Below are 27,541 nucleotides of genomic sequence, written 5' to 3'. Positions count from 1 at the left end.
AATATTCTTTATGTAATTTAATAAGTATATATCGTCATAATAAAGTGAAAAGGACCAGTTATTGTAAGATTAGTGAGATGGCCAGGCGAGGTTAATAGTGAAAAGGGCCAGTTTGCCAATCAGTGTTGTCTATGTATTTTACACTATTTACACCTTACACCTTTTTAACATATGATGATGGAAACAACCCTTTATTACCATTCAACTCTCCCTCAGTCCATCCACTTCCATCCGTATCTTCTTGTACTGATACAATTCTATCTCCTACAGAGATGCTGAGTTCATCTTCTCCGTCTGCAACATAATCATACAACGCTTCCACGTACTGAACCCGCTTGGCACCTCTTTTAGGAGCTACACTTGGCCCTTGTTTCTTCAGATCACCTGTGTTAGTAGCAACAATCGTATCGACCGTGATATACGATGTAGGGACAAGTCCTTGACGTCCGTTCAAGTCAATCATCGTCCATCCCAGACCATCATCAGCATCAACCACCGTAAAAACATCACCTACGTTTACTGAACACTCATCATCTCCAGTGGCTTCGTATTTATAGGCTGCACGACCGGTGGGAGCACCGTGAGCGGTTCCATTGCTTGACACCGATTTGCCTCTTCCACGTCGTAAGTTGAATATTCCTGAGCTTCCAGCCGTCTTCTGGCTGGTGGTAGATTTGACCGTGTGAATAGACTGGACATCGCCGGGGGTGGACTCTTCGTGGGATTTCTTACCTTTGAACAAACCAAACCGACTCTTCTTGGCATGGGCTTGCTCCTGATAGCTCAAATCCTTATCTCCCGCGTAGTTTTGAATCAACTCAATAACCACTTCGTTTTTCACTCTTTGAGTGTCTTCCTTTATGAATTTACTCAACAAGTGCAAGGAGTTCAGGAATTTGGCATCGAACTTTAACGTCAAGCCATCTTTATTTTCCTTGGCTCTCTCAGCCACAGACTCTTCTAAACTTTGCTTGACTTGCAAACACGACAGTTGGTACTTCTCATACTCCATCAGACTCTTGTTGAGAGCCTTCTTCAACGCCGACAATTCTGGTTCTTTGGTCACCAAACTCTCGTCATCGTGCCAGATGGAAGATGGAACGAAGTAGAAGTCACTGGGCTCTTTCCAATCGATCAAGTTGTGTTTGATGAACATGGCGGTATCTAACCGGGGGTTATTCTGTTCGATAGTCGAATCAATGGCCGTTAACTTGTCCTTCACTCGGTCACAGCTGTTGCGTTCCACAATGCCTGCATTACGAAGAATCTTGTTCATCAACTGAACTCTTGCCTGATTCAATTCCTGATAATAGTCCAAGATTTCGGGTAAGTCTTGATAGAAGTATTTGTCTTTAAGCCGGTTGGCAACATTGATCTTGATCAAGTACTCATTCTTCCCAATGTTCATATCGGTCTCTTTTTCCTCAAGTTTCCGTTGGTGCTTATCACTCAGCGACTTCTCTGTTTTTTGTCTGGTTGCTTCTGTGGCAGAACAAAGAGAATCATAGTGTTTCTTGGCCTTTGCAACCTCTTCTTCAGTACGTTTTTTCTCCTCATCAAGATATGTGTGGATACCATCAATATTTCTGGCTACCATGGACGCTTTGCTCTTGAGAGTCTGTAAAGACGCACCTACTTTCAGAGTAATATCCCGTGCAAGCACAGATCTCTCTTCAGCAATTGCCTCGGTTTGCGTAAGCACGTCGTTCCACAAAACAAGCGAGGCACTTTCCAAGGATCCAGGAGTGATCTGTGGTTCGTCACCAACTGACAATTGGGCGGAGAGTTTTGCTTTTTTCTCGAAATGCCTCTTGCAGAGCTCTTTGAGTTTGGTGGAGTATTCCTTCTCGATAGTGGCCCGGGCTTGGTAGAATTCGTCAATGTCACCGAGCCAGTTGATGCCATTAGTGACCCACTTCTCAACGGGCTTGTACGAGTCTTTAAGCTCGTTTCCAAGGGAAAGAGTGTCAAGTGACATGGTATGGGATAGGAGATTGGAGATTCGAGATCGCTTCGATTTGCGGATCGCGGCGCGGGAAAAGGAGAGGTCACGTGGACACCAGTTTAAAGGCGTACAACTTATAGGTGGGCAATGAGTGAACAAGAACTGTGGGTGTATGGGTCAGAACTCAAAGGCCCTGCTTAAATGTGCAATTTCTGTCGGGCCTTTGATTGAGACGTTTGGCTGCAAATAGAATACCAAAAGACTCAGTGAAAAAAAATATTGTTTATAACCAGTTCATTTGTAGCCCGCTGCAGTACCACCTCACATACTGTCTTCAGCTCCAACACCTCCCGCTTTTGCCATGCTTCTCCTTAAAACATTCTCAACTCTCTCATCCAAGCATCAGTAAGCTTAAATGGTTTCCAGTGCGCACATTTTTGTCTATCACCAGTTGCCAAAGTGAAGAACCCGATCAAATCCATAGCATCGGTATTTGCAACCCGGCGTTTCCCTCGCAATCTTGGTCTCAGAGCGATTTTTAACGTATACCGAGACTACAAGGCCCTCAAGACCCGATATCCCCTCAACCACCTCGAATACAGACGTGTGGCCAAACAACTTAAGCTTCTCAAACGGTACGGAAGACGACAAAAGCAAGCAGAAAAGACCATGAGCGACCCTTCCAGCTACCCCAGTAGCACCAGCTCATCTGCTTCAGATGTAGGCAGTCGACGCCAACGGATTTTTGGACTTGCAAGAACTGCCAGAGATGTCTACATCCCCAGAATCTCGGACCTGGTTACGCAACTTGCTACAGGGGTGTCAACCAGGGCATTTGCAAACGATAAATATGATCCAGATGGTAATATCCGGGTTCCAGAAGATGCCTCCATCACGTTGTATCCGACTTATACGCGGCAGGACCCAGACGGAAACTATCACGTCGATGTCGGTGGATGGCTTGCTTGCCCTGGGGCCATGACCAGAAAAAACCGACTCATTCTATCACTCGTGAAGCAAATCGTACGCTATGACAACTCCGCCACGTCAACAGCCATATCCAATCTTGAAAGTGATGGTCTTCAACCTGATACCTTGGACGACTCCGATGCCGAAACAATTTCTCTGGTGGATACCACTTCCAGCGCTTATAGCAATAACGACGAGACGCTTCGAACGAGACTTGCAGCCTTCATAGCCAGATTTGTGGCGAATGCCAAGCTCACGGTCACAGTGGGGAGTCGAGATGAACTAGAGACCAGTAAGCTTGTTTCAAAAGATGTCTTCACTGACAGAAATGGATGTTTCAGCGACTGTATCACCGTACCGTATGTTCCTGGATTAGTTCAGGTGGTGGCCGGACACCAACCAGCAGTGTTTGCCTGTGAACCCGTTGATATTGTTTCCAATGATGGGGTGGCTATAATCAGTGACATTGATGATACAGTCAAACTCACAGGTGTAACTGGAGACAAACGTACTCTTTTGACCAGCCTTCTTCTTCAAGACGTTAAACTGTGGACCATTTCTCCTGTTGTCCTGTGGTATAACCAATTGTGCGAGTCCAATAAAGTGACGTTCCACTATGTGCTGAATCTGCCAGTGCAGCTCCTCCCAACCCTTCTACAATACTTTACAGAGGTTGGATTGCCTAGCGGCTCTATGCACTTAAAACAATACACAGGGAATCTTATGGCCCTGTTGATGGAGCCGTCTTCTTCTAGGAAGCGTACCGTATTAACCAAGCTTGCTGAAGATTTTCCACGAAAACGATTTGTATGTGTTGGGGATTCCGGTGAGTATGACTTTGAATCGTATGTTGATTTGGCATCTCGGTACCCAGGAAAATTGGCTGCAATCTACATCCGTGTAGTTCCTAATCTGATGAGCTTTTTAAAGGAAGATAAAATTGTCGATGAAGTTAACCGAATTCTAACTAAACCTGCTCACGAAATACCTAGACCCATTAATCCAAGACTGGTGAGTACGGCACAACAGAAAATCAACCCTGAGGATTTGGAAGACTTGATTGATTTGAGTGATACCATTCCTGAGCTTCCTCATAAAACCAAACTCCCTCCAACGATCCCCAAGAAACCTAGTAGTCTTCGAGGCAATCTTGTTAGAAAACCCCCTCCTTCCTCACCAGAAAGTTTGGTGGAAATGCCCCCAAAGTTACCAACTCGTCCTAGTACACTTGGTCTCGCGAAAGCACATACAGATACAGAGGTTATTGGTGCACCAGACTTACCTCCTCGTCGTCGGCCTGCCACCACTATTGCATACGAAACTCCCACCAGAGACGAAATCCTCGATAATCTACACAACATTTACTACTCTCACCATTTTGAAGATTTACAAAGTATTGATGGAAAAGGAGCCGAATGGATTGAAAGGGCCATGACTGGAGCTAAAATGTTAGAAAACACCGGGACCAAGGTACGGTTCTTCCGAGATGATGAAGATGACTTATACGATACAACATGCGAAGTTCTCAAGGACATCGTGAGAGAATCTAAATAGCCTAATCACATGAATCAGTCGTGTATTGCTAGAATAATAACTGCAATATATGCTATGGCCATGGCCTAGGCCTCCACTTCTACTTTTGACTCCACAATCTTCTGAGTGTTTCCATTGTTATTGTATTTTGTTGTGTCGTTGACATCTCCATTGATTAATGTGCCATTTGTGTCAGTTTCCTCATCATTGTCTATATCATCATGTTCTTCAGCCGCATTTCCATAGTCTTTCACATCACTTTCAACTTCCGGCAACGACTCACGGAATTCACTCAAATCCCATTCATCCTTATTGTCCTCTTCACTATAGTACTTATCAGCAAACAAGTCCATGACAATTTCACGACCAGTCCGTTTACGTTTTTCTCGTTCTTTTCTTTCTTCTCTGGCCTGTTGATCCCGCTTCTTAGCTTTCCAGACTTGGAAGGAGTCCAAAGTAATTGGAATGAATTTACTTCTATCCAATTTTCCTCTTTCCAACTCAATGAAATCTTCCAAGGTAATCTTGGGTGCACTTTCTGCTGCCAACCGTTCAAGTTTCTTCTGCTCTTTGGTCTTCAATACAAATCCAGGAGGAAGCGAATGACGATACATACACTCGTTTCCTCCGTTAGGACACACCCAAAACCATCCGTATTTAGCGTTTTCCACTGCCTCAATAAAGTATTTACACACCTTGTCGGTGGTGGTTTTAAGATTACCATGTTTACTCATAATGACACTTCGCAACTTCTCTTCGTCCCAGTTGTCCATGGTGTCTTCCTCCTTTTCAGCACGGGCATCCGTGTACAAATCCTTCTTAGCATCTTTACGTCCCACATTCAAATCATGTGAAAACTTACACTTGTTACCTTTAGCACATACACCTTTTTTGAAAAATTCACACAAAACAGACTTGGGATCCACACCAAAAGGAACCTTGGCTTGCTGGATCCCGAAAAGGGCAGCAGCTTCCTTTTTGGCTTGTTCGGCAGCTTTCTTTTCTTCAGCACGCCGTTTTGCATCCGCTTCTCTCTTCTTTTCGAGCCCTCCATCTACTCCAGCCTTCATCTGGGCAATTTGAGTCTGTACTTTTTTGGATTTGTTTTTATTCTTCATTCCAAAGGTCTTGTCCTCACTGGACTTGGACTTGGCCTTGGCCTTGTTCTTATCATTTGCCTTTTTGGGTGCCATGATTGTGGTTGATCAAGTGAAAAATTTTGGCTCTGTTGCGCGCGATGAAAAGCGTGAGCGGGTGCTGGGACGGAGAAGGATTATTTGGGAACCCACACGACGACGGAGTTTTGCGCCGCCCCATATAATAGTCTCGTGCATTAAAATGGTACATAAGAATAGATGAGATTCGTTAGTTTGTGGTTATTTTATTGGCTAGTGGCGTTTGCGTGAATCTGGCAGGTCAATTTCTGGTAACGGAATGGCCAGTTGACGGCCATGACGGCGGACCCGTTTTTTATTGGATCCCAAGATAGTGTCAAGCATCGTTGGAGTGTCTCCCATCATCTCATCTCCAGTAACTTCCGACGTGATGGTACCAGGAGATCCAACCGCTTCAAATGTTGGCAGGGTAGGCATTACTGGTGTTGTAAACGTATCTCTGCTTCTAAACTGGTGTTTAGAATTACGGAATGGAATGTACGAACGTTTAGGACCAAGTGGAGATGTTGGTGGCCGTGGGTATGGGGTGATGGAATCGGCAAGTGATGTCTTAAAGGACGCATTGGACCGAGTTCTTGCAAGACTCCGATTCAAAATCACCGATGCTTTCTTATCGTACACAAAAGGTGCCAGGTCAAGAGGAGCAAGTGAGTCACTGGCGGTGCTAACACCTGTATCAATGCTGGCACTATGTGTATGATGTTGGAGGTGAGTAGCAGGTCCACCACGAAGGTGGTTGAGGTGGGCTGCCGGGGTGATATCACCACGACGAGGACCTGGGCTGATGATTGGAATGGAATCGTGTTCTTTGGTGAAGAATGAGTCGAAATCATCCAATGCTGCCCACATGTGACTAAGAGATGCTTGTTCAGTACGCTCATCCACTGCTGACGCCGTATCAGTAGGAGGGGCATAGTAGTCTTCACGGTGGAACTGGATTTCTTCGTCCTGTGGAATTTCAGTGATAAGTGACGTGGCGGTACAGGTGGAAAACACAGCGTGAACATTGTTACGAGTGCTGGCAGCAGTCACAGAAGGCATAGGAATAGCCCATCCACTGTCGTCGGGGATTCCAAAAAGCGTGGCTGTTTTTTCATACTCTTTTTTCATTGAAGAGTTACCCAAACTCATCCTCAATACGTCTCGATCAAGCTGAGACCCTGAAATCGAAACAGCCTCATCCAATACTTCCAAAGCAGGCTCAGCATAGTCCGTTAAAAGGAGTCTTAAAAGCGGCAGAATTAAGTCGGCCCCAACTCCCACAAACTCGTCTCTCAGTAGTTCCACCATGGGCATCACGTATTTTAAAATGCTCAATGTTTCAAGCTTTATCCAACTAGTTTTATTGGAAAGAAGTCCTAGAAGGAGTACCAACGTTTGTGGTTCATACTCGGGGAAGAAGACCGCCTTTATACTCGAAATTGTCTGCACCAAAAAGTCCTTTTTGCTTCTGAACCGGTTTTTGGCAAGAGACACAAAGATCTTGGCAAGAGACGGTTTTTGGTTGCGTTCACTCATCCCACTCAACACTAGAGCAGCAGTTTCTACCTCAGGGTTGGCAGTTTTCAGGTCAAGCGAATGGAGAAACCTTGGAAGGTTGGCGACAATAGTCATCAACAAACGGCCATCTCCTTGACCTATGATTTCACTATCTTGAAGTGTGTTAAGCTTGTCCAAGAAACGCATGGTTTGGTCATAGGCAGTGGCAGATCGGAGTCCAACCATCACCACCTGTTGAAGTCCTTCGAAGCGGCCCTCCCATTTGGGAGGGAAGGTCGATATCAAACATGACACTGTTTCTGGAGAGTCAAGGTCAATTTTTGATACGAACTTGGTCATGGCCAGAAGAACCTCAATAAACTCCTGCTCGTGGATAGTACTCAAGCAGGCGACTCCGGACCAGAAAAGTTGAGGGAAGTCAATAAGTTTCTCAGAATCTAGCTCGGCATTGATAGCATTCAAAGTCATTAAAATCTGCATTGCAAATCCTTGAATATCAGGAGTCTCATCAGAAATTGTGTTAGAAAGACGATGGAGCATATCTTTCAACATTGGCTGATCTAAGAATGACAAAAGGGACCTAAAAACCTGGAAAGACCGGCACGCAATATGTCGAACAGCACATGTGGTCGCCCAGCTAAGTGCAACCCTACTCCATTCTTCTTGGAGATTAGCCACAATAGGAGTAACAATCTCAAGACAGTTACGCACTAACAAGTCCATATTCTTGGGAGTTCGGGCACCCTTTTTGTCATTGTTCAAATCATCGTAAACCCATAAGAACTTCGTATGATCAGAGTTGCCAAGCTTGTTAAGGGCAATTTCTGTCTTTGGATCTGTCAATGCGAGACAATGCAACAAGTGACGAAGAAGAGATGCGGCTGCTTCTTGCACTGGTGGAAGGTAATGATCCAAAAGCGAGAAACTGATATGCAACAACAATGGTAATTGACTGACCATCCGCTCGTTATCAGAAGTAAACAAGTCCACCAAAAATATAAGTGAAAGTTGACCTAATGAGAAGGCCGCATCCTTATCATTATAAGGTATCAACTCCCACAAATTGGCGATATAAGGAAATTCCTTTTTGGGACGCACCGAATCTATTATCGAATGAGGCCGTGGTGGAACCATGTTTTTAGGTTGTAAGTTACCAATAAGCTTGTCAACCATAATATTGATATCTGGTTGTGAATAACTTAAGTAGTCGATAATACGACGGGCATATCCCACAAACCCGACGCTTTTACGTTCAAGGGAGTTAGAAACGAGGTAGTCGACAATAATGTCAAAGTTTCCCGGTTTAGTACCAAGAGCCACCCAAAGAGCTTCAACCTCATTCATAATGAGCGAACTGAACTTAACGGTGATCTCAAACAAGTTATTCAACACCATGATTGATGCTGGAGTTAAATCATTTATAGGCTTCACGAGTCTGGTGTCAGAGTCAAGCTTATCAACTTCATTTGGTATCACATTGTAAGCAACTTCAACGGTTTGAACCCAAGGAAGCAAGCACGATAAGATATCTCTTCTCGTGTCATTTCCAACAACATTAAAACACATGGTAAAATAACTGATCTGCTCAAAGTTGTGTTCCGGGAGAATCGATGCCAAATGGACAGATATCTCGAATAGGGCCTTCTTATAAACAACCTTGTTTTTGCTGGTCACAGCCTCCGAAAATCTATTCACCGTGGTTGAGTTAAAGAATTTTGATTCCACGAACCTAAGCAATTTCATCGAATATTTCCTGATTTCACAGTTATCATCTCCAATTAAGAATGTTGCCAAACAGAGTAAATCACTGGGAGTTTTTGAAAATTGTTTTCTTTCCATTAAAAAGTGCACAAAAGTAATGTAGTAACTCTCAGTGGTTTTGGCATTGTCTTGAGAGGTGTAGCACTGCTTCAAAACCTCTTGGTAGATCTCGTCGTTATCTGGATTCATCCGAAGAATATTGCTCAAAGCTTTTTTACCTATGTCATGGACACTTTCAGATTCGTTAGAAAGAAGTGAATATATCCATTTCATGAGAGACGGAACATCAAAAGACATTAACGCCACATTGCCAGGAATATCGATTTGTTGAGTAATATTTCCAGAAAGAATAGTTGCCATACAATTCAATGCAGCTACCAGTAACTGCTTCCTTTCCACCTCAAGAATAGCTGCCGCAGAAGGGAGATTTTTGCTCTGGTTACATTTTTCAAGCATCAAGTTGTATCTTTCTTCAGTAATATCTTTGGATTCACCATAACCACACCATTCTTTTAGGTAGTTGAAACAACCGATTCTGGCCTCGAACGGAAGCCATCTATCTAAATCAGATTTTTTCTCGAGCCCAATAAAGATTTTTTCCAAAAATATACAGAAATACCTCCTGAGTTTCTGAAAGTCTATGTCAATTTGAATGTGACCAGCTGACAAGAAATTCTTCACACTCTTAACCACAGACACCAAATTGGCAATGATCCATTCGTCAGAGTAGATCAAATTATGAGGTCCAAATCTTGTAGTGACTCTGCTAAGTATATGAATGATTTCAATTCTAAGTCTGTCTTCTCCTGGATCTTTCCGCTTGGCATTGGTCTCCCATTCACCAAGAGGGGACTGGACACTTTCAAGTAAGGTTTTGAAAATGTTAATGTTGATGCAACTCAAACTAGAAATGACTGAATCCTTCACCATTGGTTGTTGGGACTTCAATAATGGTACCACCATTCTGAAAACCGACTTAGCACTAGTGATTTTCTGATGCTGGATGAACATTTGAAGAGACCTTTTTCTTCCATGAGTAGGCTGACTTGGGAATGAAATCTTTTGTTCGTTCGTTGAGGTAAGGGAACAACAAGCAAATATAAGGTAGAGCCTCCATTGATCGACCAACACTTCTGGTGCTACTCCATTGTTTGTTCTCGAAAATATCGATGAAGTATAGTTTTTGTAACTGTCTGAAAACTCCAAAATTTGCTCATGCATTTGTACAAGCCTGACACAAACAATAGATCGACAGAAAGCCACAGGAAGAGGACACTTTTCAAAGAAAATGTCAAGTAATTTCGGATACAATCTGAACCATAAAGTGGAATCGATACCGTAATCGGATTCTGCCAATCGAATCAAGATAGAGCTCTTGTGTTTCAACTTAGACACTCTATTACGTTCAGGAAGACTCAATTCCGGCTTTAAAGGCTTGATCAAGTCCAAAAAATCAGTTTTCTCGAAGACATGGATCAACCTAGTACCAAAATCAGCAGCGAACTTGGAACTTGTCCTGGAATGATCCTGAGTATGGCCGTTACCGGCAGAACCGGTGCTTCCGTTTGCCTCTGTAGGGTTGTTTGTATTATCAGTAGCATTGTAGATCTCCTGGTCGAACTGGTCCACCAATTTCAAGATCGAAATACCATAGTATCTGACTTTGTGATCTTGGGAACACAAGAAGAACAAACCATTTCCTTCAATTTCTTCAATGACAGTTATGATGGTTTTCCATTCCAACTCATCACTGGCTTTTGGTTTCGATTGCGTAACACCCAAGTCATCTGTCTTGTAGTTGATTTGATACATGTCATTGAGTACGTCTTTGCTCATTAGTTCATCATCCTGTGATAAGGGATGGGCAAAATTGCCTGATTGTTTAGACTCACTCGATTGTTTGAATTGCCTTAACCAACAATTCAAAAGTTCCACGTACAACTTCAAGAGACGGTGAAATTCTTCCGAGTTCAAATAAGCAGTGTCGTAATTTGGATTAGGTTTGTCTGAAAACTGGAAAGCAAACTTTGCAAAGTAGTTCAATAAGCTGGAAGGATTTTTACGACTTGCCAATCTTCTTAAAGCATTGATAGAAGCATTGGCTATACGGAAATTAGAATGTACCGAGTTTCTTGCAAGAATCTCGACAATTCCTTTGAAGGTAATTCCACTAGAAAGTGGTACCATAGTCCAAGGGGCTGCCTCAATCAAAGTTGCAAAAAGCTCAAGATGTAAGTTTTTCGTCGTTTGATAAGAAAAGTCAATACCAAAGTGAAAAGCAGAAAATGGAGATTGGACTTTGGGTTGATTATTTCCACCTGGAGAAACAGAGGAGTCCTTGTTCCATATGCTACAACCATACAGAGTATCCAAAAGCTTTATCAAGTTGGCAAAGTTTTTGATGATCTCCTCGTGACTTAATGCATTGTCTGAATTCTTTGCGATGAAGTTGAAATCTATTTTCTCGTTGTCTTTGTAATTGTTCAGTTTCAATGTTTCATCAGTGGGAAAAACAGGTCTCTTTCCTATTTCATAATCAGCCAAAATGGCCATATAACTCTTAACAGAAAGAATCAACTTTTCAGGTTGCAAGTTTTCTAAAGTGGATCCATTGAAACTCTGCTTAACAAGCTCAATGATTATATTGTCCAAGGTGAAGTTCAAATGCCTATAACCAACGATTCTGATCAATTGCACGAGAGCATTAATCAAATAAACGTCTGCAGTTATCCATTGATTTTTCTTGTTAATAGCAGCACTGTTAAAGAACAACAATTGGAATAAATTGTCCAATCTTTTGATGGTATTGTTCAAGGTGTCTGACAACCGAAAGAGAAAGACCCAAAGCAATCTATCAATACACGCAATGAATGTGGTTCTCTCCTCTATATCAACTTTTGGCTTGAGTTTGTTCATATTTTCCTCTATAATCTCATACCACGAAGTTTGGAATAGTTCTTTACGAGAAACAGACAAACAGGCTGTAAGCAAACTTAAAGAACATTCCCAGACATTACTAGCAGCTTGATTGGCCACAGATCCATTATGGCTACTGTTGTTTGGGGATAGGTTGATGAATCCAGAAGACCCTTTCTCAGAATTGAAAGAAAGACTGTTAGATTTATTCCAAATGAAGTAGGCTTTACTGAAAATCCTTTCAATAGCTCCACACCAGGTCGGATGGTTGGTTTCAGCTGTCAAGATATTAGCAAGAGGTAGTAACAAGTTGGATAGCACTTCGCAATAAGCAAGAATGAGCGATTCGTTTTGAACATTTTTGAAGAACTTGGCCAACGACTCGATAAATTCAGCTGACTCTTCAAATACTTCCAATGGATAATTGGTCAACTTCAAGTAGCGCATTCCATGGATAAGTAAATGTAGCCTGGGTTCATCATCGTGACTGATATGTGTTGGAATCTTCTCCAAGTCAGCAATGAACCGGTCACTAACACTGAGAAACCGCTTTTCGGACATACAACCAAGAAGTTCAGCAAAAAGATTCCAATTTGCAGACCGGAGAAGCGATTCACTGGTACTAATCGGATCAGTTGTCTTGAGCTGAGTGTAGACAATCTCTTCCAACTTGACACCTAGGTCATCCCCCATGACTTCAGGCAGTGTTTGCTTGACGACCTCGATGAGCACTCGACACAAAATATAGATTGACGCCAACGACTTGCGTTCAGCCTGAACAGCCGTTTCTCGTGCTTGATTGAATTGTTCGTCATAAAAAGCCTTCTGTTTGGCATATTCCGAGTGCCCTACCGGCTGTGAAGGAGCTGTGGTGTCCACCGGGGATTTGTTCACCGCTGCAGTAGAAGCTGACTGGTTGCGACGGTGGTCCCGTATTCTTGAGATGCTCTTGCTCCGCATAAGACTGAGGCTCCGTTTGGATTTGGGCCCATTTGTATTTATAGGAGAAGGATTAGGAATGGAATTAGAGCCATTACCACCCAAATTTGACTTGGCATTAACCAAAACCTTTTCAACTTCTGTAGCGGCCAACGAAGCCACCTCACTTTTGCTTTTCCGCCAAAACATCACTGAGTCGATAATTGGCTTTGGCTTCTTCTTGGCAATATACCCCAACGAAGCAATAATCTTATCAAATTGATCATCACCATTACCTTCAGCCAATAGCTCGATGACCTGGGCCTCATCATGCACCGAATACTCGAGACACAAGTTAAGTTTGCGCTCAGCGTGCCTCACAAACTGGGTGAACACGATATGAAGAGTGTATTCGGCAGGAGATTTTAAGTCTGTGGCAAGGCCCCGGCGGAGGTTCATAAACTCTTCACCATTTGAGAGAGTGAGACGACTAGAAGCCGAAGCAGGAGGTGGGAGCCGAGGAGACGGCTCAGGGTGATGGGGGGCTAGTCGGGTAGTAATTGGAGATGCCATATCGTTTAAGGTGTCGGTATTCTCATCAGAAAGGGAGTCATCGTCGACATCGACAGTGATGGTCTGCATCACTATCTGTGGGCGTTCATGGATGAAGGGAGCGTCTTGAAGATGATAGTGCTTGGGGTCAACTTCGGAAATGCCTTCGTTGACAGAAGTACTATCGGTAGAAAGATCATGGAACCGCTGTACAACGTTGGAAACGCTTGAATCGTTGCGGAGATAATCCCCAGTAGCGGCTGTATCTTCTTCAGGGAACAGAAGCAGTCGAGAATGATATGGATCATGAGGATCGGGGTCTATATCTAGGTGGTTATTTGCCTGTTGTATGTTCGGTTGATACTGAGGGTAGACAAAGTTGGTCTGGTCATGGTTATCGTGCAAGCTTTCTTCCAGAGGTCCCTGGGGATCCGAGTACTGAGTGTAGTGATCAATAACATTGGTGGAAGCCTCGATATCCTCTAAATTAGGGATCTCAATCATTTTCGTTGGCTCTAAGGTTTGAGGATGCGGCTTTCGACGAGGGAAAGTGGGATGGAAAAAAAGCAGACGATTCTGGTCGTGCAAAACAAGTACAGTAGGGTAATATTTTCCGTCGGCTGTTGGAATTCCGCTTAGAACAAGAAACCAATACACCAGTAATGTAAACTGTTGTGTATGCCTATACAAATCTGAATCAAAAAGTATCTAGTGCGCGCCAGGTATCACATCGTGTGGGTACCAGTATCGCCTAGTGCTGAGCATCGATTTGTGCTGCGAGATTTGGAACTGCGACGATTCGAATTGTCAAGCTAAACTTCAGTCAAAGACCCCTTATACTCTCCAACTTGACACAGAAAAGTATCATGAGTGATCCAGCCACGTTGATAACTCAATTTGTCACTTTTTCAGGAGCGGAAGATTCCGAAAATGCTGCCAAATATGCCTCGTCTCTCGCAGACCTCATCCTGACTAATAAGCTATCATTCTTACAATTCATACAACTTCTCGGCAGCCGTATAACCTCCAGCATCGACGAGGACAGAACAAAGGGAATGCGCTGTCTTGCCGCCGTTTTGCATGAAATCACTTCGTCTTCGTCAGCTCTTTCAAAGCATGACATCAATGTGCTTGTGGACTTTCTACTAACAAAGTTTTCTGACAAACCATGTTTTGCCGATGTGATAAAAGCCCTTACTAACATATTACACGCCAAGGCATTCAGTCCAAGCTTGAACGACAACTTAGTGAAGATTCTCCGGAAAGTGGTGGATGAATATGATTCTTCCGTCCATTTGGCTCGAGGCAGGTACGAGGTATTTGCTCTTTTGCAAACGGCTTTGACCCGATTCCGCGACGCTATCACCACTCGCCCCGCTCTCCATGATCTATACGTGCAAGCATTTCTTCACGTGTCTAACGGAGAAAAGGATCCCCGTAATCTTTTGATATCGTTTGACCTCAACAAGAATATCAACCATTATTTCAGGTTTGAAGTCGCTACAAACGAACTCCATAAGCACTTTGTTGAGGAATTGTTCGATACATGTTTCTGCTACTTTCCCATCTCCTTCAGGCCGCCTCCAAATGACCCGTATAAAATCACTCTGGAACAGTTGAAAACCTCATTGAGATCAACTTTAACTTCACAATTCTTATTTGCCAAAGATTTGTTTAACAACTTGTTCGAAAAGTTGGCCAGTACGAACCCGGTGATTCGTAATGACGTTCTTTTGACTTTATTGCTGGCAGTGGACCTGTTCCACGAAGATACGATACTTGAGTACTGGGAAACCATTTGGAATGGGTTGAAGTTTGAGATCTTACACTCTGAGAACACCAACATCTTCTCTGTTTCTAACGACCGGTTTATTCCAGAGAACATTATGGACTTGGCCGACAGTGACGAGAACAAGTCTCTCTATTTGGTGCTTGAGATCTTGTCTCGAATGGCTACCAGATTGGATGATGAAGATGGTCTTTTGCCAGGAATCACTTCTGACTTGAAGGAATACTTAAGTATCACTTCAAAGGTGTTCATGAAGGCTGTGATTCTATTGAGCAGCATGGCCACTGCAAGTGAAAGAGGATTCAACTATATCCAACAGTTTATTTTCCAGTCTGAAAACTTGGGAAAGTTTATTTCAGGATTTGACGATACCGACGACAATATGGAAACGGACATTTCGCTCACAGTCGCCAGACAGAGAGATTTGATCGATGCTTTCGGGTATATTTTGATATCTTACCAGGTATTAAGCTCCTCTCTTCCAAATGCGTCCTTCTTCTTTGAGAGTAATTACCTTTCACAGGTCAAGGATAGTTTGGTGGTTTTTTTGGGACAGCTTCTTCAAGCGTCTTCGACCATCGAGAAGACTCTCAAATGCAAAATCATTCAGCAGTATATTAAGCTCATCCAACTCCGTCGGTTTTTGAGCTATGAAGAAAAACATGTCATTATGGAACTTCTTAACGACATGTTTTTCGAGTTGATCGAAGAAGCTAAGCCAGATGATTTGATTGTAGACGAGATCATGAAAGGCCTCATTAACTTGACCGAGGATGGAAGCGATCAGAACAACCAGTTGATTGTGGATGTATTTTTGCCTCAAGTATTACAACAAATAGACCCTCAGAACCAGAAACTTTCCAAGTATGTCGAGGTTTTGGACCTGGTTGTTGTGAGTTCTCAATTGCTTGAAGTTGTAAGCATCAGATTGGTCAACCGTCTTTCCAATGACAGAGACTTTAACAGTAAGATAATCGAGTTATTGGGTTCATTGGTGATGAAGGTCCAGAAGAGAAGTCAATTTTTAATGAACTCCTGGTTCAAGGGAATAGTCCCAAAATTGTTGAATCAAGCAGCCGAAGTTGAAGCTTCGGGAGTAAACAATAGTGACAACTGGCATTACTTGGAACTTATCTCCGTGCTTTTAGGATTTGTGATCAAGTATTACGACTCTCCCAAGCATCAGGGAATTCTCGACGATTTCCAAAGTGCTTTTTATAAGAATAAGGCCAAAAGTGGATTGAAGTTGAGTGGATACACCATTCTTGAAGTGGCCAGTCCCATGGTTCTAGTGTTTAACAATGTTTTGAGTAACATCGATAAATCTACGAATTTGTCTATCCAACTTGAAGATCTCGTCCGTCTCATTGAAACAACTTCCAACTTAAGAGATCCCATTCTAAAGGTCAACTATCTTCAACATTTGTGTCTTCTTGTCAACAAGTTTTATAAGGATGACGATAGCTTGCAACCGGTGGTAGAGAAACTCTATGACTTGCAACAACCTTCGAATTTCGAGATCTCTGTGTGGATCATTAAAGCCCTCATGTTACGGTTAAGCAAAGTAGGAATCGAGTATTTAACAAAGTTGCTAGAAGTTCTTGACCATGATGCGTCCCAGGCGACCATTGTACTCCGGTCGTTTGATATCATTCTTCGGGACTTGAAGATATTTTCTCCCAACAAAGAGTTACCCAAGGGTTCCAAGATCATCTCCAAAGTTAATCATTTGAATACCAGAAGTCTTTATAAACAGCAGGTTTTCAATATTGTTCTTGCTAAGGTTTTGCAACAACCTGAGAACGAAATACACTTGCAGTTGCTTGCAGTGTTGACCAAGAACATTGACAGCCATGTGTTGAAGTCCAGGATCAACGATATCATACCTTTGACCATCCAATCAATCCAGTTGAACACTTTGCTTGATACCTCGCTCGAGACACTTTTGATTATTATTGACTCCAATAATCTACAAAACTTCATGCCACTTTTGGTCAAGAGATTGATGGTTTTATCAAACACAAAAGTCGTTGAAAACAACCGTATCGTTAACACCGAGAGAATCAGGTACCTTTCATTAAAGTGCTTGTTGGAGTTGCTTAGAACTAACGACAAGTCTACAATTTTACTCTATAAACCCGAGATGTTGGTAGGACTAGTCACTAACTTGGACGACCCACGCAGATCCATTAGAAAACTCAGCTGTGACATTCGGCAGTTGTTGTTTGAGGCACGGGAGTCCACATAGGTATTTATTGATAGATTCTATTATACACAGCTATAGTGCCAAAAGTGCAAGTTTATTCGGAGTCAGACTCATAATCCACGGGAGCCAAGCCCGGGGTCAATCCCGGCACGCTCTTCTTCTTGAAGGTGCGGAACTTGTTTGACTTCTTGGGGGCTGGTTTGTGGAATGATAAGATTTCTGATTGTAACGCATCAGTTGAAAAATCTTCCATCGTAGGATCGGGGTCATTGGCAAGGATGATGTTCTTGTTTCTTTTCACTAGTTTCTTTAAGTATTTTTGGTGCTCTTGAGGCAATGTGGCAGGGGCCTTACTCCTTATGAGCTCGTATTTGACACGTTTGAGTTCTTTAGCGTCTTTTAGTTGTTTTTTCTGGATGGTCTTGTTACGCTTTTTGATAGTTTTTTTTGATCTAGGCTGAGAAAACTGCGATGCCAAAAGCTCTGTCGAACTCACAGGCTTCTTCGAGGAAGAAGTTTCCGGTGTGTGGATGGACGCCGTGAGCTTGCTAATCAAATTGGCACTGTGGGCCTTTGCGGAGGATGAGCTGAACATGGCGATGAGATTTTTCAATGCGCAATGAGACGAAGAGTGATAAGAGAGAGACCCAGACACCCATAGTAAGAGGGACACCAAATGAATTACCCACACGAACACAGCCAGACGTCTATAAGCTTTCAAGTGAACCTTGATAAACGGATTTACACACACCAGAGGTTCCACAAGAACTTCTTCACATGAATGGCACGAGATAAAACATCTCGATCACATGACCAAACTGAAGCTGGGGTAACAGTGATATTTCACACATTTCACACCCCAAAACTAAGTTGCTGGCGGTGGCCCTAATGTAATGGTATTTAACCCAACTTTTGGGGTGCCATATGCCGACGCAGAATTGAGTGACTAAATCCGGATCTTACAGGACTAAATCCGCCATATGCTTGCAATGATGGGGCGGCGTTCCTGGCCCTGTATGCCGCCATCGCTGGTACCAGGTGGCGGTAGGCCATGGCCCTGGGGACCCCTCCCCTCGGTACTGCCACGACTCACCGCTTCCTCGGACTCGCGCTAAATTCACATGGATCATCAAGCAGTATAAAAGGTCAAGGATTTCCCCAGAATTTACCCACCAACTTATTTATTCAACATGTCAGTCACCGCAGATGGATTCGATGCTTCTCCTTTCTTACAACAATTAGCCGATGGCTTATCAGACGCTGCCACTGCCAAGAAGGCCGTGTCGGGGGTTAAGGCTGCTATTGTGTTCACTTTGAAGAACAAAGGCGGTAAGGAACAAAGCTGGTTTTTGGACTTAAAAAACAAGGGAACGATTGAAAAGGTAGACAAGCCTCCTAAGAACGACGTTCAATTGATTTTGAAAGATGCTGATTTTGTTAAGTTGGCCGATGGCAAAGCCAACGGACAAAAATTGTTTATGAACGGTAAGTTGAAGATTAAGGGTAACATGATGAAGGCCACCTCTATTGAGACTGTGTTTAAGTCGTTGGACCCAAGACCTAAGTTATAAGTAGTATACGATAATATATGAAATGGCACAGACTAATCGTGTGCGCACACCGAAACTCTCACGCGGCGCACCGCGCACCGCACCCCACAGATTTGCTCAGTGGATTTGGGGCTATAACTCATCACCCAGTGTATTTTCCACACATGGCAAGACAGACGTTGCCCATCGAGTCACTCATTGAGGCAACCACAAACGCCTTCCACGGCGACACGGCGGCACCCCACGGCACCACCCCGTCGCCCCGTGACCTGTCGCATGGCGTTTTGTCTCATGACATCCTGGGCCACTCCACCAGTATGGGCATTACCCACACCTCCCTAACCAATGGCTTTTTCGGGTCATCCTTCAAGCTTCTCCGAGCTTGCAATTTCTGCCGCAAGCGTAAAATCAAGTGCACGGTGTTAACCAGCAATTCCGTTTGTGAACACTGTAAAGAACACAACAGAGCCTGTATTTTTGATCACAAGGCAGTGATCCGTGAACCACCCACAAGACGCAAGCAGCACAACTCGGTGTCAAAGAAGAAGGTCCAAAATGACCCAAAGCCTCGGCGGATTATTACTGCCACCAGTGCCATCGATCGGTTTGATGTTGCTCTTGCATCCGGAACCGTAAACCGCCATCTCTCGTCCTACACGGGGACTTTCTTGGACCAGATCGAGCCTGTGGTCATGGAACAATATAATAAAGCGGTGGACGAGGACAATGACGACGTTGAAGACGAGAGCCCGGTGGAATCGTATGCTAGAACCACCAAAAGATTGGAAGACCCGACAACGTCACCGTTCGCGGTATCGCCCCAGTCCTCGCTACGTCAGCTCTACACCGACCACATCGAGCCGTATACGCCGTTTCTCGCTCCCGAGGTGTTTGAAACAGAGCTCAGTCCGTTTGCAACCTGTTGTATTAACATCGCGGCCGTGCTGTCATTAACCAACCGACTTCCTGGATCGGCGGTCGAATCGTTCCTCAGCGTGGTGCGGCACGAGCTCCAGCATGGAGACATGGTATGGGACGTGGCCAATCTCAGCTGTTTTTTCCTTCTCCCGTTAAGGACCATCATGCCCGCACAAGACATTTGCCATAGTCTTGAAGAATTCAACCGGCTCTTGGCCCGCAATCAAAGTCTCCCGGTGAACTTGATGGCAGCGGCCGTGTGCGTGGATGCATGGTTTGCCCTCTGCAAGGCCCAGCCATTGATGACGAATTCGTCTATTTTCACCCGATGCTGTGATCTCTTCACCACTTTGGATATGAAAGACTTCAACTACCAGTTTCTCACGGTGACGGTGTTTGTGTATAAGCTTATCTGGCTCCAGCACGACACGGAGATACCATATGAGGACAAGAAACAAGAGCTTCTACAGTTTGAATTCAATATGTTGCTCTTCCCGGCCAAATTGAGCAAAGGGTTAATTGTGGTTAAAGACAAGCTTCTTTCGACGCCCGAGGCCTTCATATTACATATTCTCCACAACATGCTCATGATTGCATACTACTCGTTGGCGGTGACTCAATGGGAATTTGGGAACATGACATCCATCATGGCGGTACCTGGACTCTACCACTTTATTTCGGGTATGGCCATTAGTAATTTCAGGGTGCGGGATGAAATCGTGGGACGGTGGTGCATCATTGCCGACAGCCAGATCTACACTGCCAAGCTCCTTGTTCAATTGTATCGAGTCATGGAGTTTGATACGTTTACGTTTGCATTGCAGTTCTACACCTATCGGCCCAATATCAGCTTTACAGCGCACGAGAGTCTGGATATCGACCGGAACGTGAAGGAGCTTTTGGACAACGCACTGGTCCGCGAACGGGATGACGATTTCGATGGCGCCGTGGTGTTCTGGGTGTTCAGAGACGTCCGCAGCATGTCTTTGCAAATGTACCTTAATGAGAAGCGACGCGGATCGGATGTGCGCTCCGACATGAGCGAACACAAAACGTAGGCCCGTGCATTTCGCCGACAGCACGTCACCGACAATGGACCCCGCTTATGCTGTGCCAAGTACGGTGGCCCACAGCCAAATGCGGTGGCCCACAGCCAAATGCGGTGATGGATGTTCGTAGTTAACAAATCCGGGGAAGGGGCATGCGTCGCGGCACTGGGTCGCACCCACACGGAGAAGTTGCCTAATAGGGAAGATGCCCGCAATATAAATACTCCGCAAATTCCTCAGTTGTGCGGTAATGCAATCTTATACTCTCAAGAACTGGAGCTACCGCCAAGCGGGTACTGATACTTGGAAACCGGCCCGTAAGGACCTTGAAACCACCGAAATCCACCCGGACTTATTTGCCAACGGTGAGATTGTTGATCCGTTTGTCGATGATAATGAAAAGTCCCTTCAGTGGATAGGAGAGAAAGATTGGGAATACAAGGCCAGTTTCGATGTTACCGATAAAACCGCCTCCAATCACTTGCTAATATTCGAAGGGCTTGACACTTTTGCCGACGTGTTTTTGAATGGCCACAAGATCCTCTCCACCGAAAGTATGTTTGTCCAGTACCAGAAGCAGGTCAAACAGTATGTGCAATTGGACGGCCCCAATGAGCTCCGGATCGTGTTTAGAGCGGCGTTGTTGGTTGCTCGGGAGTTGGAAAAGAAAACTTTCAAGGCCAAAGGATTCAATGGTGAGTCCAGCCGGATGCAAATTAGAAAGGCTCAGTACCACTACGGATGGGACTGGGGACCACTTTTCATGACCTGTGGGCCCTACCGGCCCGTACGTTTTGTGTCATACAACCTGAGAATCGAAGACATGTATGCCAAAGTATCGGTGGCTAAAGACCTGGCGCTGGTGGATTTTCAGGTGCTGTTGGACGTTACCGGCCCGTCAGTGTTGGAGCTCTCAGTGAAATCTCCCGATGGACATGAGGTCCACCACTCGAAACAAGATGCGGTTTCGGGAGACAATAGCATCCGCTTTTCTCTCCAAAACCCCCAACTTTGGTTCCCGTTCAGCCACGGAACCCCCCATCTTTATGACTTTACCGTCAGTCTCAAGTCGCAGCAAGGTTTGGAAACGGTCACCAAACGCATTGGACTCAGAAAAGTCGAGTTGGTCCAAGAACCCTTCAAGGACCAACCTGGTACCAGCTTCTACTTCAAGGTCAACGACGTGCCCGTGTATTCCTCGGGGTCCAACTGGATCCCAGCCCATTCCTTCCAAACATGTCTCACCAAACGCGACTACGAGGAATGGCTCCAGCTCATGGTGGACGGCAACCAAAACATGATCCGGGTATGGGGAGGCGGCTACTACGAGCAGGAGGTGTTCTACACCGAATGTGACCGGCTTGGGATTCTCGTGTGGCAGGATTTCATGTTTGCGTGTGGACAGTATCCTGCGTACCCCGAGTATATTAAGCTTGTATCCGATGAGGTGGAAACCCAGCTCAAACGACTCAGAAACTACTGCTCATTAGTGCTCTTTGCTGGGAACAATGAGGACTATCAGGTGGCTGAACAGGTTGGACTTGAATGGGATAAAAGCGACACTTCGGGCCATTACGAGCACACCAACTTCCCGGCCAGAACTCTCTACGAAGGAGTATTCCCCAAGCTTGTCAGTAAGTTTTACCCCGAGGTTCCCTATCATCCCGGTAGTCCTTGGGGCGGACAGGATACTGCTGATGCCACCATCGGAGATATTCACCAGTGGAACGTTTGGCACGGCAGTCAAGAAAAGTATCAGGATTGGTACAAGTTGGGAGGCCGTTTTGTGTCGGAGTTCGGTATGGAGGCCTTACCATCCCGGAAAACCTATGAGGCATGTATCACCGACAAAAGTGAATTATATCCTCAGTCGTACCTTGTGGACTTCCATAACCGTTCGGATGGATTTGAAAGACGGTTGGCCCTCTATGTGATTGAAAATATCAAAGTGGAAGGGCTTGATTTTGACTCATGGATCTATGCTACCCAGCTCATGCAAGCCGAGTGCCTTGGATACGCGTACCGGTGCTGGCGTCGGGAATGGCGTGGTGATGGCAGACGGTACTCGGGTGGGGCCATAGTGTGGCAGATCAATGACTGTTGGCCAGTGGCTTCCTGGGCTATTGTGGACCACTTCAAACGGCCCAAGTTGGCGTACTACTCGGTCAGAAGAGAAAGCCGGCCGGTGGGAGTGGGTATGTACCGAAACGAATCAAAAGACCCGGATCCGGTTCTTGATATCCCTGATCAGGAAGGTGCTCCTTTCGATTATAGACCAGTGCATTTGGCAGTGGATATCTGGGGAGTCAACTCCAGTTTGAAAGATGTGAAGGGAACCCTTAAGGTGGATGCGTACAATGTCTCCACTGGAGAACGGGTCGGTGGCTTGGACGACCAACTGGTGGTGTTGAAGGCTAACCAGACGTCTGAGTTTGTAAAGAACATGAAGATTTCCAACAAAATTCCGGTTGTGGTGTATTCTCGGGTGGTGGATGAGGAGGGAGGTATTGTTGCCAGCGCTGGAGACTGGCCACAGCCGCTTAAGTACCTTAAGTTTCCCGACAGAAAGGTTGAGATTGTGGTTGAGAAGGATCAGGTGGTTTTGACTGTAAATAAGCCCGTTAAGGGAGTTGAACTTAGTCTTGAGTCTGACTTGTTTATTGATGATAATGGCTTCGACTTGTTTCCAGGCGACTCAAAGGTGGTGAAGATCAAAGGCTTGAAAAGCACCGATTCAGTGAAGGTGCACTATTATCAGAAACAATGATGTGGACAAAGTTTATAGTTTGATTATATGTTTGATTCGTTTAGCTGTAGTATGTGTGCAATTCGCACCCATAGACGATTTCGCACCCACCCCGATTCGCATCCAAAAAATTGACTCACATCTACGTTCACCAACTCACTATCCCTCGGCCCTCCCCCAATGCCTCCTTGCTACACCATAGTCATCAAGCTAGGATCCTCGTCGCTCGTAGACGAGGTCACGCGTGAGCCCCGGCTAGCTAATATGTCCAGGCTCGTGGAGACCATGGTTCAACTTAGACGTCAAGGCCACCGCATTATCGTGGTTTCCTCAGGTGCTATTGCAGTGGGAATGCGTGCTATGGGCTACACAACTCGCCCTTCCAAGCTCGCCACCGTCCAAGCACTCGCATCCGTTGGTCAGGGAATCCTTATTGGTCTTTGGGATAACTTATTCAAACAACTCAGCCAACCCATCTCTCAGATTCTTCTAACCAGGAACGATATCGTGGACTTTACCCAATACCGAAACGCCGTCAACACCATCAACGAAGTGTTGGAAATGGGAGTCATTCCAATCGTCAACGAGAACGATACGTTGTCGGTGGCCGAAATCAAGTTTGGTGATAATGATACCCTACTGGCCATAACCGCAGGAATGATGCATGCTGATTACTTGTTTTTGATGACAGACGTGGAAGCGTTGTATACGGCCAACCCGCGCTCCGACCCCATGGCCCAGCCGATATTGATAGTTGAAAAGGTTGAAGAGTTGCAAGTCAATACCGATACTGATGCTGGTGCCGGCCTGGGAGTTGGTACTGGCGGCATGACCACCAAGTTGATTGCAGCCGAGCTTGCCAGCAGTGCCGGAGTGGTAACGATTGTGTCTCTCAGCAGTAGACCTGAGTACATGCTCGATATTGTTGCTGATATACAAGATAATGAAGGCACATCGGTTGAAGAAATGAAACAGAAATTGGCCGACAAGGTCAAGAAAGGCCATATCCCGCTCCATACAAGGTTTCTTTCTCTTCCAAGAGATCATGCGATCAAGTCCGACAAAAAGTTCTGGATTCTACATGGCCTAAAGACCAAAGGGTCGTTAATCATCGACAAAGGGTGCTTCCAAGCCCTTTCCAGGAAAAATAGAGCTGGATTACTTCCAGCCGGTATAGTACATGTCACAGGAGTGTTTCACGAGAGCGAATGTGTGTCGCTAATGGTGGTGGACTCAAAAACATCTCCTATTGAATCGGCCAAACTAGTGGGCCAGTGTCGAGTGAACTACAGTTCAGTTGAAATCTCCATGATCAAAGGATGTCAAAGTCATGAAATTGAACACATATTGGGGTTTGCCGACAGTGAATACATTGCCCATCGTGACAACATCGCGTTTCCTCCTCTAGTAGAAGAGGTGCTTATGTAGTCCACATATAGATATAAAAGATAAACCTGTGCGCGAACTATTCAGATTGTAACTCCTCACATATTATGGATATCAAACTACCTACCGGCCTATATCGAAAACGGGCCATTGTGGAGGAGCTGTCGCTGCTTCGAGACCTGGAGATGTTTTCCAGTGTATCGGGCTTTGGCCAGAACTTGTATATGGGTACCAGCACCGGTCAGCTTCTTCACTATCATCGATTTGATGATAGTCCAGGTTTCCTCTTGATTTCTCAACAGCACCTCAGAAATAGCCCCATTACACAGATCCTCGTGGTGACCAAGAGCAACCGTGCTGTGGCCCTATGTGGTGGAGTCTTGTACTTGTTTTCGCTCCCAGAGCTTTCACCACTTCAGTCTGGCAAACTTCGAGACGTGGAACATATTCTGCTTTTCCACCAGTCTGACATTATCATGGTGGCAAAAGACAAGCTTCGAATCATCCGGTTCTTGGGGTCCGAGGTCAAGCTCGTTAAGGCTGTGAGCGATATCTCGGCCTCCAAGGCTGTTGGTCACTATTCCAATAATCTTATCACATATGCTACACTCCACGAATACTCAATAGTAAACCCAGAAGATGGGAACCGGACCCCGTTGTTTGAGTATGACACGGAAGGAAAAGTGGTACCCAACATGGTAGCGTTCCAGCCACCGGATACGGAAAAGGAAGAGATTCTTCTAACCATCAGGTCTGACACCAACACTTCGATAGGTATGTTCATTTCTGCCACGGGAGATCCTACGCGAGGAACTCTATCGTGGATTAATAAGAGATATCCTAACGGTGGGATTGCGGTGCAATGGCCCTACGTATTTGGGATTTTTGATGATAAGTTCATAGTTTCTTCGCTCGAAGACTTGAGTATCATAGCAGAGCATGAAATTGAGGGCACATTGATAAATATCCCTAACCCCGTGTCAGTGGATAATGAAGCATATTCATTAAAGGGGGTGAGTGCCATAAGCATAGACTCCGACCTTGTTGTTTTTGATGCCAAAGCAGTTTATGTGGTGTACAAAGAAACAGCTGTGAATTTGTTTTTAGAGGACTTGATCAGCCTCATCAAGGGACAGTCGCTGAGTATCTCTCTTTTGGAAAATGAGACAGACCCTCTCTACAATGAGCTACTTTTTCTCTATTTGGTGTTTAACAAGGAGTTTGCCAAATTAGAAGCCTTTGCTGATGCCACTTACCAAGATCTCATTATTTGCCTATACACGGGAGACGAAGGAAAACATGCTTTCTACAGGGGAGTTGAAAGAGTGATTGACGTGTTAAGACCACATCTAGATGATCATTTCCGTGCCTTTGCCTTTAAGAGCATCCAACAAACGTATCTAAAGTCCCACCAGCTTGATTTACAGCTTATCGCATATTCGAGCTTTGATACTAGCACTGAATTTATTGACTTTGTGAAGAAGGACACAAAGTCGTGGAATTCACCCACAGATCAGTTGAATCTGATAATAAGGGATCTAGAGTCCAAGAATCTCCATACCGCTGTTCTTTATCTGTATATTCTCCTAAAGGAGGATGAAAAGATCTGCTCATTATCAGTCAAGTTTTTGACTGGCGAATATACTGATAGTCACCACTTCCAACTCACAAATCTCATTCTTGACAGTTTAGATAAACTTGAAGACCCTAAGATATACCGGGATGCATTGCTTGAAGTGCTTCGGGTTGATTCTAAAAGAGGCATCTCGTATATAAAGAAACATGTCAATGGTAAGCACAAAAAGACCCATAACGAAATAATCAGCCAGGTAAATAACCTCGCGACAGACGAAGATTATGCTCAACTCAAGTTGGAAGTTATCGAAAACAGCTACAGAGACAAATCTGCTAGTGCTGAAGAACTTCTTGAGCATCTTCTAGGAATGTTGAAGTCTCCCAATGAAGTGGCAGTCAACAATTTCGGAATCTTGTACCAAACTTACCTTATTGAAAACACATTTGGTACACATAAACCAATAAGTAGCTGGGTGGGCTTCTTGCAATCAATTATGGACACCACGGAGTGCCGTAATTTCATTGAAATATACCTTAAAACGTTCGAGATCTTGAACTTTACTGGAACTTCACATCTATCTGAACTTGAGTTTGTTGGAGACAACTCGATCTATGACTTCTTCCGATGCTGTTTCACTGATGACGACAAGGTGTCTGGATTACTTGATTTCAGAGACTACTTTTCAGCCGAGTTCTATTGTATCTATGGTAAACCTCCATACCCTCCTCACAAGTACTACGTGTGTGAAGACCTCAAACCAATTGATGGGTACAAACACCTTCTTCAGAAGGTGTTCCACACATATAAAACCAACGAAAATAATCAAGCTATCAGGCATTTCATCAACACTTATGGTGGCATTTACACCCCGGGAGAGATTATCGACATGCTACCATCAAATCTCTCTCTTGCATACGTTCAAGACTATTTCATTAATGTGCTTACTCGGTTGGAAGGTCAGCATCGCAGCTTAGTGATCAAGAAATTGTTCAGTAAGTTGGATGCAAAATCCAGCAACCTCCTATTTACAGATTTGGCTACTAACAATAACC

At 44.6% G+C, this 27,541-nt stretch overlaps 10 protein-coding genes across 10 annotated transcripts; 6 read left to right on the top strand and 4 right to left on the bottom strand. All coding sequences in view use genetic code 12, as the record gives it.

The window, feature by feature from the left end:
- Positions 1–154: 154 nt before the first annotated feature.
- Positions 155–1,978, bottom strand: bzz1 (the record flags this gene model as incomplete). The annotated part of the gene is made up of 1 exon (XM_006686777.1): positions 155–1,978. One exon carries the CDS (start codon positions 1,976–1,978, stop codon positions 155–157), a length of 1,824 nt encoding a protein of 607 aa, XP_006686840.1.
- Positions 1,979–2,614: 636 nt separating this feature from the next.
- On the top strand, positions 2,615–4,468 carry PSN45_004683 (uncharacterized protein; the record flags this gene model as incomplete). The annotated part of the gene is made up of 1 exon (XM_006686778.2): positions 2,615–4,468. One exon carries the CDS (start codon positions 2,615–2,617, stop codon positions 4,466–4,468), a length of 1,854 nt encoding a protein of 617 aa, XP_006686841.1.
- A 65-nt stretch (positions 4,469–4,533) lies between these two features.
- TMA46 (Translation machinery-associated protein 46) lies at positions 4,534–5,640 on the bottom strand (the record flags this gene model as incomplete). The annotated part of the gene is made up of 1 exon (XM_006687259.1): positions 4,534–5,640. One exon carries the CDS (start codon positions 5,638–5,640, stop codon positions 4,534–4,536), a length of 1,107 nt encoding a protein of 368 aa, XP_006687322.1.
- A 195-nt stretch (positions 5,641–5,835) lies between these two features.
- Positions 5,836–13,773, bottom strand: TAO3 (Cell morphogenesis protein PAG1; the record flags this gene model as incomplete). Its single annotated transcript, XM_006686779.2, has 1 exon — positions 5,836–13,773. One exon carries the CDS (start codon positions 13,771–13,773, stop codon positions 5,836–5,838), a length of 7,938 nt encoding a protein of 2,645 aa, XP_006686842.2.
- Positions 13,774–14,135: 362 nt separating this feature from the next.
- PSN45_004680 (uncharacterized protein) lies at positions 14,136–17,306 on the top strand (the record flags this gene model as incomplete). Its single annotated transcript, XM_006686780.1, has 1 exon — positions 14,136–17,306. The coding sequence occupies one exon, from the start codon at positions 14,136–14,138 to the stop codon at positions 17,304–17,306; it is 3,171 nt and encodes a 1,056-aa protein (XP_006686843.1).
- A 52-nt stretch (positions 17,307–17,358) lies between these two features.
- On the bottom strand, positions 17,359–17,859 carry RRT14 (Regulator of rDNA transcription protein 14; the record flags this gene model as incomplete). Its single annotated transcript, XM_006686781.1, has 1 exon — positions 17,359–17,859. One exon carries the CDS (start codon positions 17,857–17,859, stop codon positions 17,359–17,361), a length of 501 nt encoding a protein of 166 aa, XP_006686844.1.
- Positions 17,860–18,454: 595 nt separating this feature from the next.
- On the top strand, positions 18,455–20,790 carry PSN45_004678 (uncharacterized protein; the record flags this gene model as incomplete). The annotated part of the gene is made up of 3 exons (XM_066158338.1): positions 18,455–18,828; positions 18,987–19,095; positions 19,216–20,790. The coding sequence occupies 3 exons, from the start codon at positions 18,455–18,457 to the stop codon at positions 20,788–20,790; spliced, it is 2,058 nt and encodes a 685-aa protein (XP_066014435.1).
- Positions 20,791–21,031: 241 nt separating this feature from the next.
- Positions 21,032–23,548, top strand: PSN45_004677 (glycosyl hydrolase; the record flags this gene model as incomplete). Its single annotated transcript, XM_006686783.2, has 1 exon — positions 21,032–23,548. The coding sequence occupies one exon, from the start codon at positions 21,032–21,034 to the stop codon at positions 23,546–23,548; it is 2,517 nt and encodes an 838-aa protein (XP_006686846.1).
- Positions 23,549–23,707: 159 nt separating this feature from the next.
- Positions 23,708–24,955, top strand: PRO1 (Glutamate 5-kinase; the record flags this gene model as incomplete). The annotated part of the gene is made up of 1 exon (XM_006686784.2): positions 23,708–24,955. One exon carries the CDS (start codon positions 23,708–23,710, stop codon positions 24,953–24,955), a length of 1,248 nt encoding a protein of 415 aa, XP_006686847.1.
- A 65-nt stretch (positions 24,956–25,020) lies between these two features.
- Positions 25,021–27,533, top strand: PSN45_004675 (uncharacterized protein; the record flags this gene model as incomplete). The annotated part of the gene is made up of 2 exons (XM_066158337.1): positions 25,021–27,426; positions 27,504–27,533. The coding sequence occupies 2 exons, from the start codon at positions 25,021–25,023 to the stop codon at positions 27,531–27,533; spliced, it is 2,436 nt and encodes an 811-aa protein (XP_066014434.1).
- Positions 27,534–27,541: the final 8 nt, after the last annotated feature.

The sequence above is a fragment of the Yamadazyma tenuis genome, chromosome 6 (genome assembly GCF_029203305.1).
Source record: "Yamadazyma tenuis chromosome 6, complete sequence".
In the NCBI taxonomy this organism is placed as follows: Eukaryota; Fungi; Ascomycota; class Pichiomycetes; order Serinales; family Debaryomycetaceae; genus Yamadazyma; species Yamadazyma tenuis.
The sequence above is the reverse complement of the archived record's forward strand: the minus strand, read 5'-3'. Positions and strand labels throughout refer to the sequence as shown.